The sequence below is a fragment of the Protopterus annectens genome, chromosome 3.part1 (genome assembly GCF_019279795.1).
Source record: "Protopterus annectens isolate FY-2018-M chromosome 3.part1, PAN1.0, whole genome shotgun sequence".
NCBI lineage: Eukaryota > Metazoa > Chordata > Ceratodontiformes > Protopteridae > Protopterus > Protopterus annectens.
Genome location: NC_056732.1, coordinates 102,496,388 through 102,510,491, shown reverse-complemented (window position 1 = coordinate 102,510,491; position 14,104 = coordinate 102,496,388). Strand labels below are relative to the sequence as shown.

At 40.9% G+C, this 14,104-nt stretch overlaps 1 protein-coding gene across 4 annotated transcripts in view; it reads left to right on the top strand.

The window, feature by feature from the left end:
• MAPRE2 (microtubule associated protein RP/EB family member 2) overlaps window positions 1-14,104 on the top strand; it is a 2,455,004-nt gene that overhangs the window by 2,336,565 nt on the left and 104,335 nt on the right. For all 4 annotated transcript variants that reach the window (XM_044066619.1, XM_044066620.1, XM_044066616.1 and 1 more), the window contains one exon: window positions 7,171-7,329. In XM_044066619.1, coding sequence (XP_043922554.1) covers window positions 7,171-7,329 — 159 coding nt within the window. The remainder of the gene's footprint in view (window positions 1-7,170; window positions 7,330-14,104) is intronic.

Below are 14,104 nucleotides of genomic sequence, written 5' to 3'. Positions count from 1 at the left end.
CTAAGTGGACTTAATTTCAACACTGCTGTGAGATAAGAAACAAACCCTGTCATTCCAATTCCTCTGGTGCTGCAGTATCACACACGAATACCAACAGAAATGGTTTCTGACAGAAATCATACACCCGAGGCCTCCAAGACAATTAAAGTTTCCTGCTTAGGACATGTAATTTGTAATTAGGCAGTGAATTGTCACACATTGAATCTGTCAACACAGCCTGTTTCAGATACTTCCCTTGGAAGACTATGTTTCTGATAACAGTCACCTCAGGGTTTCAGAGCTACAGACATTAATACCCAAAAGACCTTGTTCCAACTTTCATAAAGACAGTCTCATTGAAAACAAATCCTACCTTTTGTGATGAAGATTGTTTCTGAACCAGTCTTTTCTGCTTTTTTTCCTCTTTGAACAGGTAAATAAGGTGGAGACTGTTGTGCATGCTGTGGCTGTACATAGGCAACTCAGCTGTTATGTTGACATAACCAAATCAATTCAGGCAGACAAGTGGTTCATGTCAGTTGTAAAGAAGTAGGGCATCCACTGGCTAACTAGACCCTTTCGAAATTGATTATTGCATTACTTTTTAACATGCCAGTTACAACAAAACTTTGACTATGCAGTTATGGTTTGCTTCTGTGGTCAGCAAACACTGCAGACACCTTCTTTGCCTAGAGTATATGTGAGGCTGCCACTTGGACATCAATTAGCACATTTTCCAAGCACGCAGAAGTTGGATGCTCAGTCTAACAGTACATTAGGATTTACTGCTAGTCCTGCAGAACATGTTGTAGACCATCCAGCCACATCTGTGGACTGGAAGTGTACAATCTATTACACTTATTCAGCTTATGGATCTCCTGCAGCAGTGACCCTTATGAGGTATATAATGCAGCCGAATGAACATACTCATTCTAGCTTATATGGTCAAGCAATAAACTTTCATTATGCATCTTGTTGTGTTGCATTCATATTTTTTTTTTTGCAAGACCATTTTCCTTACTTGATTTATAAGTATAGTTATATCACAAATGCTTAGAATGTTTGCATTTAGATTACTTACATTCATGAAACTTTAAATGAGTCTGTTTTAGAGGCACACGTTATGTTTGCTTAGCAAGTGGCAAGACAATTTTAATACATTTTACTTGATAGATATTAGAGTGAGTATGGCAATAGGCTTTCTGCAGTTCTTATAGTACGTTGGTAGACACAGCCTCTTACAAATCCCATGTTGCTTACTCCAAGATAATCTGTTGGTCCATTATCTATGATGGGCATTTTTGGCACCAGAATTAAACAAAAAGAGGAAAAAGGGTAAGATTGTTTGACTTAAGATCTGTTTTACAACCATGACTGGTGCTTGGTTTTAATTTTGTTGTAAATCCTCTGCAATAATCTTAGTATTTCATCATCTATAGTTATAGTGAACATTCGTATACAGCTGGACTTTTCACCCACCAGTCCTTAAATTCTTGGCCATTGTACTGTGACGTGACTAGCCAGCAACAGTACAGGCAAAAAAGGTAATGCCAGAAGAAATAACACACCTGGAAGTTAGTAGCAACAACAGCAAGGTTATGCCCAACAATAGATGTTCAGCATTGGATCAGTGCTGCAGTAGCTGAAGCTTTATGCAGTATATCTTGCCAAGGATAAGACCAGCCAGCTTTCAAAGCTTCAGGATACCTTCCATGTACCATAATCACTATTGTACAAAATGAAAGCCATCCCTCTCTCTCTCTCTCTCTCTCTCTCTCCCCAAGCTTTGTGGAACCAAGAGACAGCTAGTGGATCCTTTAGGGCTGAGCAGAAAAGTACCCTTGTAGGAAAAGCTTTTACTACATCATTTTTCTGAAGAAATAACAAGTGTTTTTTTTTTATTTTTATATAATATGATAGGAAATATTATGTTTATGGACTGTCATATCTTGTGAAGGTAATTTTCTTTGGGAAATGCGTGTGAGAAAAATCTGTGTAAAAATAATTTTTGGTATAATTTTTCTACAGAATTATGTAGAATACTTATTGTAAGGCAGGATATTATGCATTTGGGAACTGTCACTAAAACCTTTACCTCGAAATGCTACTTTTTCTGTTAAGAAATTTGCCAGTTCACCCATACTCTACTACCTACCTTTCAGGCTCCTTTGCCAGTCAACTATGAGGTAAGTAACAACATTTCTCTGGAGTCTTCAGGTGTCAGGCTGGCTCCCTAACTGCCTCAGTCACAGATGGGTGATTCCGCTGTGGCTAGATCTGGTTCTTTGGACAGCTTATCATAGTGTTTCAGTTTCTGTATTGTAGCTCCTTGGAAAGCCACTAAGGACTCAGAGTTATACGTGGCCACTACAACTATTAGGTTATCCTGTCCAAGCAAGACACAACTACTCTTTTTAGTCTTGAGGGAGAGAGTAAATGACGTATTACCATGTAGCTGGGTTAGTGCCCCTGCCATAGATTTTTTTTTCAGGGAAAGAAAGCAAAATATTTAAGAATGCAACTTCTGTTTCTCTTACTATGGACAGGGAAGACTTGCTGGGTTTTGCTAAGGAATTTTTTTCACCCTTTAATGTTTTAAATCCAATTTCTTCACTGTTTTCAAATAGAATGAATGAATAAATAAATCCCTCACTTTCTGACACAGATTCAGAACCTAAAAACAAGGGAAAAAGTATCTTACATACCCTGGATGCCCACAAGCAGCTCAGGTACTATTTAGAAAATCCTTTGGGAAGTTTGATAAGTGGTTTGTGTCCTATGAAGGTAAGAAAAAAGGAAGAAGGTGGATCCATTTTACAACATGGTATTTTCAAAAACATCAAATAACTGGGTCAGAGAAATTGAACCAGTAGGTTTATCTCCAAAATAATAGACTACAGTAGTTTTGGAGCCTGCTTTTAGTACTCCTGGGAGAACTAATCAGCTTGGTTCTGCCTTTAAATCAGTAGTGACTTGACAGTTGAATATTATAACCAGTATATTTATTAGAATGAAATGCAGATTTATTTAAGATTCTTCTTACTGCCAAAAAAATGGTCTGTGCAGTAACACACTGCAGACCCAAATCGCTTGAAACTTTTGATCAGAGCTAGCAAGTTGAAGATGCGGACACTGCAAACAATATTTCCTCTGACGACACATGATATATTTATGGCAGCAATAGACATGCAAGATAATTACATGCACAGTCGTGTCCAGAATGCTAACGTACATTTTCTCACATTTTGTATGAGGGGATCTCACATTACCAGGCATTACTGGGGTATCCCCCAGTAATTTTAATTTCTCATGTGCCCAAGATGTTTGCTAAATACTTAACATCCTTTCCTCATCTTAGACTTGCATGATTTCCCATCTCTCCTTATCCGGATGATTGCCAGAATTAAACCAAGTCCCTTTAAAGTCAATGTGTTGGAATTCAGCAGACTTTTGAGCCCTTCCAATATTTGGGTATCTTTCTTAACAAAGAAAAATAAAATAGTTGTCCTTTACAGAATAAAAAGATTGCTGAAGGTAAGCTTCAGTACAATGTAGTTCAGGATAATCTTATCCCAGTATAAGGTACTCGTGCTGACATATTGTTTCCCTTCATATTTCTAAGCAAATGCTTAACTTATGCAAAGCTATTTGTTAAGGGCCTGGCCTTCGTATCCTGCACTGTCCCTATGTTTCCCCATGCAAGATTACAAATGAAGAAGATAAAGAAATACTTCATAAGTATGTGGAATCAAGGCTTCCCAGGCCTTTGCAGCAGGTCCGTCTGCAAAGACTCTTGGCCTATATGGGATTCATACATTTGCATTAAATTCCAGGACTGTTGAATACCTGCCCCTGACTGACATCAGTATTCTACCCTATATTACTCTTTACTTGATAGCTGAAAGCCCTACCATATATATCCAGTCAATCTGCAGGTGCTTTTATAAAAAATTATTTCTTGAATTCCCTTTCAGACAAGGTAATCCATTTGGAATAATTCCACAGTTTCTACAAAAATTCTCCAGAATTGTAGGTTAATCAGTTTGATACTGCTAGTTTACTTTACTGATCACTTATTTGATTTTACTGAGTTGATTTATTAAGGGTAAATGAGGTTACTGCATTGTCATTATAAAAACAGCCATACTCCTGATGGATTCTGTTATATTTTACTTACATATAGAACAAATGAGAGAGGCTAGCATTTAAGAAAACATTTTGAAGATGGATTGTGTTAGGATTGTTACTGTGCTGTGAAAGGACGATGAGGCATCTGCTCTAAGTGCTTAGAATGTATTCCACCACATGGCCAGCAACTTCCATCAGAGTAGTGAAGAAAATGACATTGGTGAGGTTTGACAAAACCCCTACACTGGTAAACACTGTTCGTTAGACATCTGAATCAGGATGGATGTCAGATTTGTTTAACCGTCATCCAGAACTTCTTTTCTAATATGGTTCTTAGTACTTCTACTAGGGAAGAGGAGTGGAATAATTATGTACATATACATTAAAACTTTTTTGTTTTGTTTAGTATTTAAATGAGACTGGCCCCAATGGCCTATTCAGCTATGGCCTTGTTACAATACAAAAGCAGTAACTATAGTATGAGTTGTACTGTAAATGTTGTACATGGTAACAATGGATTCACAATATACGCATGATTCAAAACAAAATAGTATTTAGTTCTGTAGTTAATAAACAATAAATATCTTCTAGTTATATATGCAGTGTTCACACTTAATATTAGTTGTATGAAGTATTTATTTACTCTAGCAGCTTCATATGAGTGATTCATGAAGATGGTAGTTAGGCTGAGACTTGGGTTATTGAAGCATAGGGAGGGTCCTGATTATCACTTGCACACTAAGGTCCATAATTAAAGTCCCTAGTTAAGGTAACGCTTTGTGAAACATGTTAATGGAGATTAGGGTGAAAGCTGTCAGTGTAGAGGGTTATGGTTATGAGCTGTTAATAAGGTACTTGCTGTAGCGCAGGGTTTGAATCCTTAACCTCAGTTTCTCTACTGTGTGACTATAAGCAAATCACTTAACCAGAGTTTTCTGGGGAAATTGGGCTAGGCTCCTCAGTGGTCTCCTGGACCACATATCCAGTTACTAACTATGAACTGTAAAAGAATTGGTATCTGAAGACTGAAGGTATTGCATGAACATTTTATTTTTTAAGGAAGAACTTTACTGGCTGAAAGTGCTTAATCCATATTAAGAATTATGTACATTAGTGAGATGAAGATAATGTAGCTCTTAGTTGTGATTGATAAAACGTTTGTTTTTGGTGAACGAGGTGCAGTTGTGATCAAAGTTGAATGAATTATCCATAAGTTTACAGACACTATTTAGCTGAGTTTGCAATCTATTACAGTTGATGGGGGGTTCTGCGGTCTAGTTGGAGACTGTTTTCTGTTGTTGTCAGAAATGCACCTTTTGAGATGGTGCTTCAGGTAATGGATCTTAAATTTACAATATTTTATGGCACAGAGATAGGAAGCTCTGTAGTCTAGTAGTTGCATAACTGAGATGTTAGGAGAATTAAAGGTGTAGACCAAGATGGAAACTGAAATATTTAAACTGCTGCACAGAATGTTAAGTGCTACGTAATCGTGAGGCAATAGACCATTTCTGCATATTTGGGATAGGTGTGTAGATGGCATCAGCAGCGTGGCTTTGTTTTTTTAATATTTAGTGTTACAATTAAGAAACTAATCGAAAACTGAACTGCCTTGCCATAATATTCATTTGCAGATCTTGCAAGAGTGGGATGAATTCTAGGTCAGATAACCTTGTCATTAGTATAAAATAATGCTGAAATGTTAAGTATTGTGATCCTAAAAGTGGTAATGAAAATTATAAACAGCAAGGGACTAAGGATAATGTCGTACAAGACTCTGAGGGTAACCTACTGAGAATGAAATACGTTTTTGTTTACTTTTAACTTTGAAGGGCATGTGACTAAGATGTGTGCATCCACTGAAGATGTGGGTAATAGTTGGTAATGTGTTAACTATTGTTAGAGAAGAGGGTGTTGCCCTGAATCAAAGGCCTTGGTGAAAATTGTAAAGATTGTAGCAGTAAGGTTTGCTTGATCTGTGCTAGTGGGAATGATATCATTAGTCAGACAGAGTATAATGGGCATACCTCTCAACCTCTTAAAGCAAGAAATCTGGGCAAAGCCATAAATAAAAGTGGGACAAAGGCCAAAAATAGGGACAATTTTTAAATATTGCTTTTACAAACTTAGACAGAGGATATAATAACAGGTTTTGCATTAGCATGGATTTTCTGAAGGATATGAAGTCTGAAACTCAAATGTCTGTCTTTATTTTCCAACTTCAGTCTTTAATGATTTACCACTAATTTGCCCGGACACCATAATTTTATGAAAAACAGACCAAAAATATGAGGCCAAAATCTGGACATTCTGCGAAAATCTGTACAGTTGAGAGATAATGGTCAAAGTACTGTGTCCCTGTCTGAAACCATGTTGTTGGGAGTTTAGAAGGCAAACAAATTATGATGAGATGTAAACTGGGAGGGTGAAGCACTTTCTGGAATTTTCAGTAGTAGGAAAAAGGTGTGGGACAGTGTGAGGTGAGACAGAGGACTTTCCCTTGCTGTGGTTGAGATATTATTGTGGATGCCTTCTAAAGGTGATAAAATATGGCTTTGGTTAATATTAGATCAATAATATACTGCAGGAAATTGTGGGGGGCGGGGGCTGTCTGTGTCAAAAGACAGGTTCATAGGGTCATAGGTACTTAAAAGGCTATTGATTTGTGAGGATGTTAAGAAGCCTAAACTTGTATTCCCATGGTAGTTTTTATTGCATTGTGACATTGTAACAAGTAAATATAGTACACACACTACAAGATACAAGTTACAGCTGAGATTGTGTGGCTGTGTTCTGAAAGCTTGTCTGATGATAGTAATGTATGATGTTTAGTGTTAGTCACTTAGTTTTGTGATGAAAACTTCACTGTTCGTAATGTTCATCAGCAACTGAGCTTAACTGCAGATTTTAGAAGTTGGAACCTTATAATCCCAGAGACAAAATAGTGATTTGAGTTATTTTGTTGCTGTTCTGTCTAAAATGCATTATTTATAACTCTATATCTATATTTTGCATATGTTGGTATGTATTTGTTAATTGATGTGTTCTCACTTTCACAATCAGGTACATTCGTTAAAAATAGCACTTGAAGGAGTTGAAAAAGAGAGGGATTTCTACTTTGGAAAGCTAAGGGACATTGAACTTCTTTGTCAAGCTCACAGAGAAGAAAGCAATGATCTTGTACAGCGGCTAATGGAAATCCTTTATGCTTCAGAAGAACAGGTATGTGGAACTGGTAGAAGCACCTTGTACTACTGGATGTCATTTCATGAGAACAGTATGGTATGGCACCATGTATGGCCATAGGCCTTTAATCCCCAGTATAGCTTCTCTCATACTATACCTTGAAGTCAGATTCAGCACAACAAAGCTGACCCTTATTCTCTTGCTCTTGATACCGTCATCATTTCATAATGAAAGTGAGTGGGTTATTTACCATTAGTATCAACATAGCAGATCTGCCCAGAAAAGCAAAGGTGAGTCTGGCCCTTCAAACAGCATTTTGCATATGAGTAGGGCAAGCATTATGTGACAGAATGCTTGGAAGCCATCTGAAGATATTGTACTTGATAAGCATTTGCTCATAATGTAATGTGTCTGTGGTTGTGTTAACTTGCATTATGACTATGGGCTCAAGCTGTGATTCACAAAAATGTGAAGCAGGAATTAATGTGTTAAAATGAATATTTGAAGCAGAAATATATTGCAGGCAAAATTACAAAGGAAAGAACTTTTAGGCATATTGTTAAACACATTATAACATAATTAGCTGAAACCAGAGTGAAATAGTACTTCCAGCTTGCGTCAACAGGTGCTATGCAAGTATCATTTATGCTTCTTCCACCCCCACAGCGTTCCATTGCCTTCATTCTTATATCATGGTTGTAGACTGTGGTTCTGTATTTTCCATTCTGTCATTTTGATGTAAACGTACTTTGGTATGCCTTTTCTGAATCCCTCTTCACTCTCTATAACATTGCACAGATAAGTATTTCATAATCACATTACTGCAGCTGACATAATGATGTGACTTCAGGGACAATGCCTATATAATCTATGACCATGCTGTAATCACTGGGACTCCACAGAAAACTTAGCAGCGTGTACTTAAAATGAGTGCCAGTAGCAAACGCCAGCATTGGCGCATTGTGTTTGGGCACCAGCCTTGTCCCATGTCAGTAACCTTCTGTTACTGCCATTTGCAGACTAAGTTATCTTGGGTGTACCAGCCACAACTGTCTGCTGTACTTTTTCATGTTACCTGCTCCAAAGTGATGGTTCATTACAAAATGTAAGCATTGTTTTGGGGGTTACAGCTTTTTGTTGTCTCTTTCATATTTGTCACCTCATATGACTATGAATATGAAGTGTGTGCCAAGAGCAAACAAATTCCAAAGAAGAATCTTCATTCAGCTTGTGTCTTCTACATAGGATCTGACCACAGTTTCAGGTCCTGCTATATCTGCTGCAGATTTAACCAGGATACACTGGTGATGTACCCAGAAGGCATTAGAAATTCATCCTCTCAGGGTATTACTACAACAATGGGGATCTCAGATCATCTCACAGTAAGATTGTTTTTCATCACAGAGATGGCCCTCAGAGCCAGTTTATTTCAAGTCTTCAGACAGCAGTGAAACTGGTACAGCTATTGTGGTTATTGACCAAACTGAAGTCTTTCTCCCATTGGTATATCTTGTGCTGTATATTACCTCCACATTTCTAATGACTACTAGAGAGTTATGTTTATACTAAATGAAGAGTGTTGACACTAGTATGTGTGGTGCTGTATATCACATCTACTTTTCTAATGACTTCTAAAGAAGGAGTGTTGATACACTAGATGTTCTTCGTGTTTCACTGTTGCAGTCCTGACTTGACTTGTGAGATTTCCTGCTGTGAAAGCCCTTGGCCAGCCCGACTATCAGAGTAAAAATCTCCCTCTTCCTAGTCTGGTGGACACCCTACCATGATGTCAGAACGCTTGGGCATAAAGGGAGCCAGCCAGTGCCATGACATCAATCTTTCTTGCTGTTGGAGCCCAAAGCAGTGTTTGTGTGTCGGTCGGTCTGCACCTGAGAGAAGTCTCCTAAAGCTAAGTACTATGTTGGGGAACACTTTTTCTTGCTTTAACTCATGTCAGGTAAGGTTAACAGTTATCTCTGCTGTGGTAAATAAATCCCACACCGAGACTTTCATACTTTGTGCGTTACTTGTCCAAGCCTGGATCACGATGTCCCTAGTTGCCATTTTTGCACCCGTTTCAATTGTAGGACTATCAGGCATAGGGCCAAAATCTTAGTTAGGCATCTTAGTCTGCAATCTTACTCACATAGCTCGATGGCATCTGCCAGTCATCCCAAGGCTGAGCTCTCTAAATGTAAGAAAGATCAGGAAAAAAGACCCAAGCTTAGGGTCTCAGATGACACCAATTCACTGTCTGCCAGTTTCCCCAAGGCTCGTTATCTCTTAGGAAGGTGAGGCACTTTCGCAGCCCCCTTCTGCGACTGAGGTGGTGGTGCAGACTTCTGTCAAGACCCATTCGGAGTCTGACATGCTGTCGGTTCCCTCTACTTCTATAAAGGCCTTGGCTTTCAGTTTCTCTGTTCGGCCCAGAGTTGCTCAGCAAACCTCAGCTTCTGGTGAGTGATTTTGCACCTGTGACGTTCCTTCGAGGTCAGCCTGCATCAGTTCTGCCTTAAAAGGAGACTGGTGTCTGGATGGTGGATTTACTTAGGCCCAAGCCAAAAGCTATTCTAAGAGGGGTTCTGCCTCAGAGCCTATGCCAAGGCCTACTGCCACAAGACCACCAAAGCTCAAAATGCTGACCCTCAAAAATGTCTTCCCATGATAGTCCCCAAGGCCTTAATGGTCACCTTAGACCTAAAGCATGCTTACTTGCACATACGTATAGAGGAATCATGCAGAAGTTTTCTTCACGTCAGGGTAGGTACCAGTCACTTTCAATTCTCTGCACTGACCTTTGCTTGTCTACTGCTTCCAGGGTCTTCACAAAGTGTCTAACCCCTGTGACGACTTTCTGCAGAACAAAAGGAATCCAAATTTACCACTACCTGGATGATTCTCTCATTCAAGCCACAATTCAGTCAAAGCTCCTCAAGGATTTGGCCTTCACTCAGACCCTCCTCTGTAAATCTCCACAAATCCAACACAGACCCATCCACCAGGATAGTTTTCCTGGTGACTCTTCTGGATTCCTCCCTTCAAAAGGCCTTCCTTCCTCCAGAAAAGGTCTCCTTCTTGACACAATACTTCCAAAGCATTATGCAAAGACAATGCCTCTCAGCCAGGGAATTCCTCAGAGCATTAGGTTACATGGCTTCTTGTATTCTCATGTTTCCTCTGGCCAGACTGCACGTATGAGGAAGCTTCAGTGGTACCTCAAGAATCTGTGGTGCCAACACTCACATTCCCGGGAGACAGAAATCCTGCTAATACCTTGCCTCAAAGTGGAACTTGCATAGTGGACATAGGCGTGTGCCTAGAACCTGGGTCTCCCCTTCAGAATCACCCCTCAAAACCACAGATTCTTCAGAGATAGCCTGGGGTGGCTCATTGTCAACATCTTCAACCCAGGGCAGATGGAAAGCTCAGTTCAGACACAAGCACATAAACTGGAAAGAATTGATGGCAGTGCAGAAGGGCCTAGTGGCTTTTAAAGATCAGTGGAAACCAGGGGTCCTGCTTGTCAGAACAGACAATGCCACAGTAATGTGGTACATAAAAGAGGACACCCATTCTTACCCTGTTTGTCATCTAGTGATGCAGGTCTGGGAGACAGCTCACTCTCTGGGGTTGCACCTCATGCCTCAGTACCTCCTAGGGACTCAAAACACTCTTAGCATATCATCTCAGCAGACACCTGCTGGATCCCCACAAGTGGCATCCGTATAGGGAAACATTTCTCAGCATAGTCCACAAGTGGGGGGTTCCCACACATAGCCCTCTTTGCCACCAAAGAAAATGCTCAACTAAAATGATTCTGTTCCAGAAGCAAACTACCCAGCCTAGAGAGGAGTTGATCTGATGATGTTAATCTTCATTCATTCATGACGGGTGGGTCTTTGTTCCGTCCTCGGAACTGACAAGGCCGATATAACAAGCTCACGCCAGCCAAAAAACTCTCGAGCTAAGATTACCCATAGTGCCCCTCTCCTCATCAAATCCTGTTTGCCACGTAGAGTTTCAAGATGCGTCAGGTCAGCTGTCAAGCTAAGTGTTTATTTTTTTCACTAAATATTAACGTTTTGCTTTCTAATCGCTTATAACTCCTTTATTCTTACTCGCTTATACTTTGTGATACTTTACTTCTTGTGCAAGTGAAAATTTCATTCCCTTTTACCTTTACTGGTATTTCTTAGTACCATCGTTGGTACAGGCTCCGCCCCTCCCTTTCCCTTACCCTTTGGTAATTTGTATATATACCATTATTGGTATTCTTCTTCTCCTTTCCATTACCATTGTGGGTGTTTTTCTCCTTTACCATTGTTGGTAATATAAAAAAAAAAATCCTTTCTCTCTGCATGTATGTGTGTGTCTGTGGGAGGCTGTCATGACAGTATAGTTTTGCTACTGTTGAACTGCTGTTTTTTCATTGCTATGGTTTACTGTTGTCTGGATATTAGTATAATGGCGGACAAAAAGGGCACTACTGGTTTCAAACAATGTGATAAATGTGGCAGGAAGATGCCAAACTCTGATGGCCATGTCTCCTGTGTTTATTGCCTGGGGGTACCACACTTAAAAGTTCAACCCCTGTCCGAGCTCTGTAAGGACTTTAGCCGAGTGCAAGAGTAAACTAATTCTGAAGGGTCTCTTAAAAACCCCTTTCTCAAAGGCTTTATGTGAGGGGAAGATCTCAACCCCTCCTAAAAAAGAGTCAAAGAAGAGGAGCCAGTCAGCACCATCGTCTCCTCATCCTCAGGAATTGAAAACCACTAAGGCCCAGGTTCAAACGGAACCAAAACCAAAAATTTCAAAACTAACGTCAACGCCTGTGTCAGCACCGGAATCTAAAACTCCATCTACAGTGCCATCCTTGACCACGGAACCGACTATGACTACTTCTCCCAGGGTACTGATCCCTTCTACAGTACCACACACTCGGCACCAAAAATAGTCTCTCCATTAAAACCGATCACTCCCCCCCCACCCCATCACAACCTTCCAGTCGTTTGACCAAGATGCCGAAGGTCAAGATACTAGCCAGGACCAGATATTCTTTGTCAGTTGACCCCTTTGTTGGACACCATGTAAGTCCATTCCTTGATCAGCCTGAATCTCCATCAGAGATGTCAACCCATTCCACCAGGATCCTTTTGGAGCTCGACATAGTGAGACTTGTGGATCAGCTCCTAGCAGCCAGAGGCATCCCAACTCCATCTAAAACCTCCCTTCCACCTGGAGTCGAGGACTTTTGACTCCAACATATATTCCTCCTTCAACCTCCCCGCAAGATTTGGAGCCCTTGATGCTGATGCCTATCCTGGTGCCAGCTTCTTCGGTTCCACTAGTGGCTGTTACCATGGTTCCTGAGCCTACCCTATGGTCCATGGCTCAATCGGGGCCGACCCACCTTCGAGACCGTGACTGGTCTGTCGGCACAGTGACCCCTAGTACGGCACCAATTTTTTTCTATGGTGCCTTCCATGGTTCCGGTTGCTCTGACAGCACCGTGTCCTCTCGAGGCTCCTTCCCTGGAGGCAGGCTCATCAGAGCAGGGTGTGACCCCGGTTCCAAGGTTGTCTTTCCCGATTCCAGGCACCCATCTGTCTTCGGGTGGGCCTGCCTTCCAGGTTATGGAGAGGGCAGTCACCTCAGCAGGTTCACAGTTGGCCCCTTCAGCACTGGAATGCCACTTGTACATACCTTTTGGTTCACAGCTGACACAGTCCAGTATGCTGGGACATCGGGCATGGGACCAGCAAGATACCCTACCACAGGACGCCCTCTCTTCGGAGTCCTCTTGAGATGTCCAACCCTGAAGAGCAACCACCTAAGAGAGCATGCAAGTAGGAAGCATGGTGATTCCCTTGAGGAATCTCTTACCAAAGATATGGATTATTTTGAGGGGGAAGGGTCCCTATGGTCGCCCCTGAGGATATCTCCTTCAGAGACATGCTGGAGATACTGAAACAGAGAAGTGACTGGAAGCCCATCAACCCTTCTTCTGAGGAATCTGTATTCTTGCAGGTTTTCCTTGCTCAACCCTCTACTTCCTGGGTAACCCCGCCTGCAGATGAGTTAGTCAAGCTCTTCATACAGCGTGCTTGAATAACTCCTGACACCATTGAGCCAATCCTCCAGAGACTGGACAAAATACTTTCCCCTCTAGAGGATCACCCACATTGGTCCAAAGGCATAGCAGTCGATGCTATGGTGGTTTTGGCGGCCACAAGGAAAGAACTTGCAGAGGAGAGTCCTGCTGTCCATCCTCCAAACAGGGAGTATCGGACAATGGACAGGTTAGGGAAGCGGGTTTATGCCTTATCAACTGTGAAGATTGGGTGAAGACTGCCAGCCTAACCAGATAGAATTTTGGAGATAATTCTGTCATCTGTAAATATTAATGTAAGCCACAGGATTGTTGTCTTAAATGGTAAAAATAGTGTTACATGTGGAACTGGAAAAAATGTAATAGCAGTGCACTCTACTGACCAAGTAAAGCATGTTATGACCCTTTGATGTTATGGCTCGGAGCCAGTGAGTCTAGAGTGGGGCATCCTGCCTATTGTTTTAAGGCCAGAGTTATTGGCCAACATTTGCATGCATATAAATGTCCTTTATTGCTCTGGTTTCTGCCCAGAGGTGAAGAATGTAAATGTAGTTTCTGTTAGCCTGGGAACCCAGGGAAGTGTAAAGAATGATGTAATGTGAACCAGGAATGTGATTTTAAAAACAGAGAGAATCAGAGAGCATTTAGCATTTTTGTCTTGACCATCCAACTCACCAGCACTGTCTTGCTCTATATGCAAGT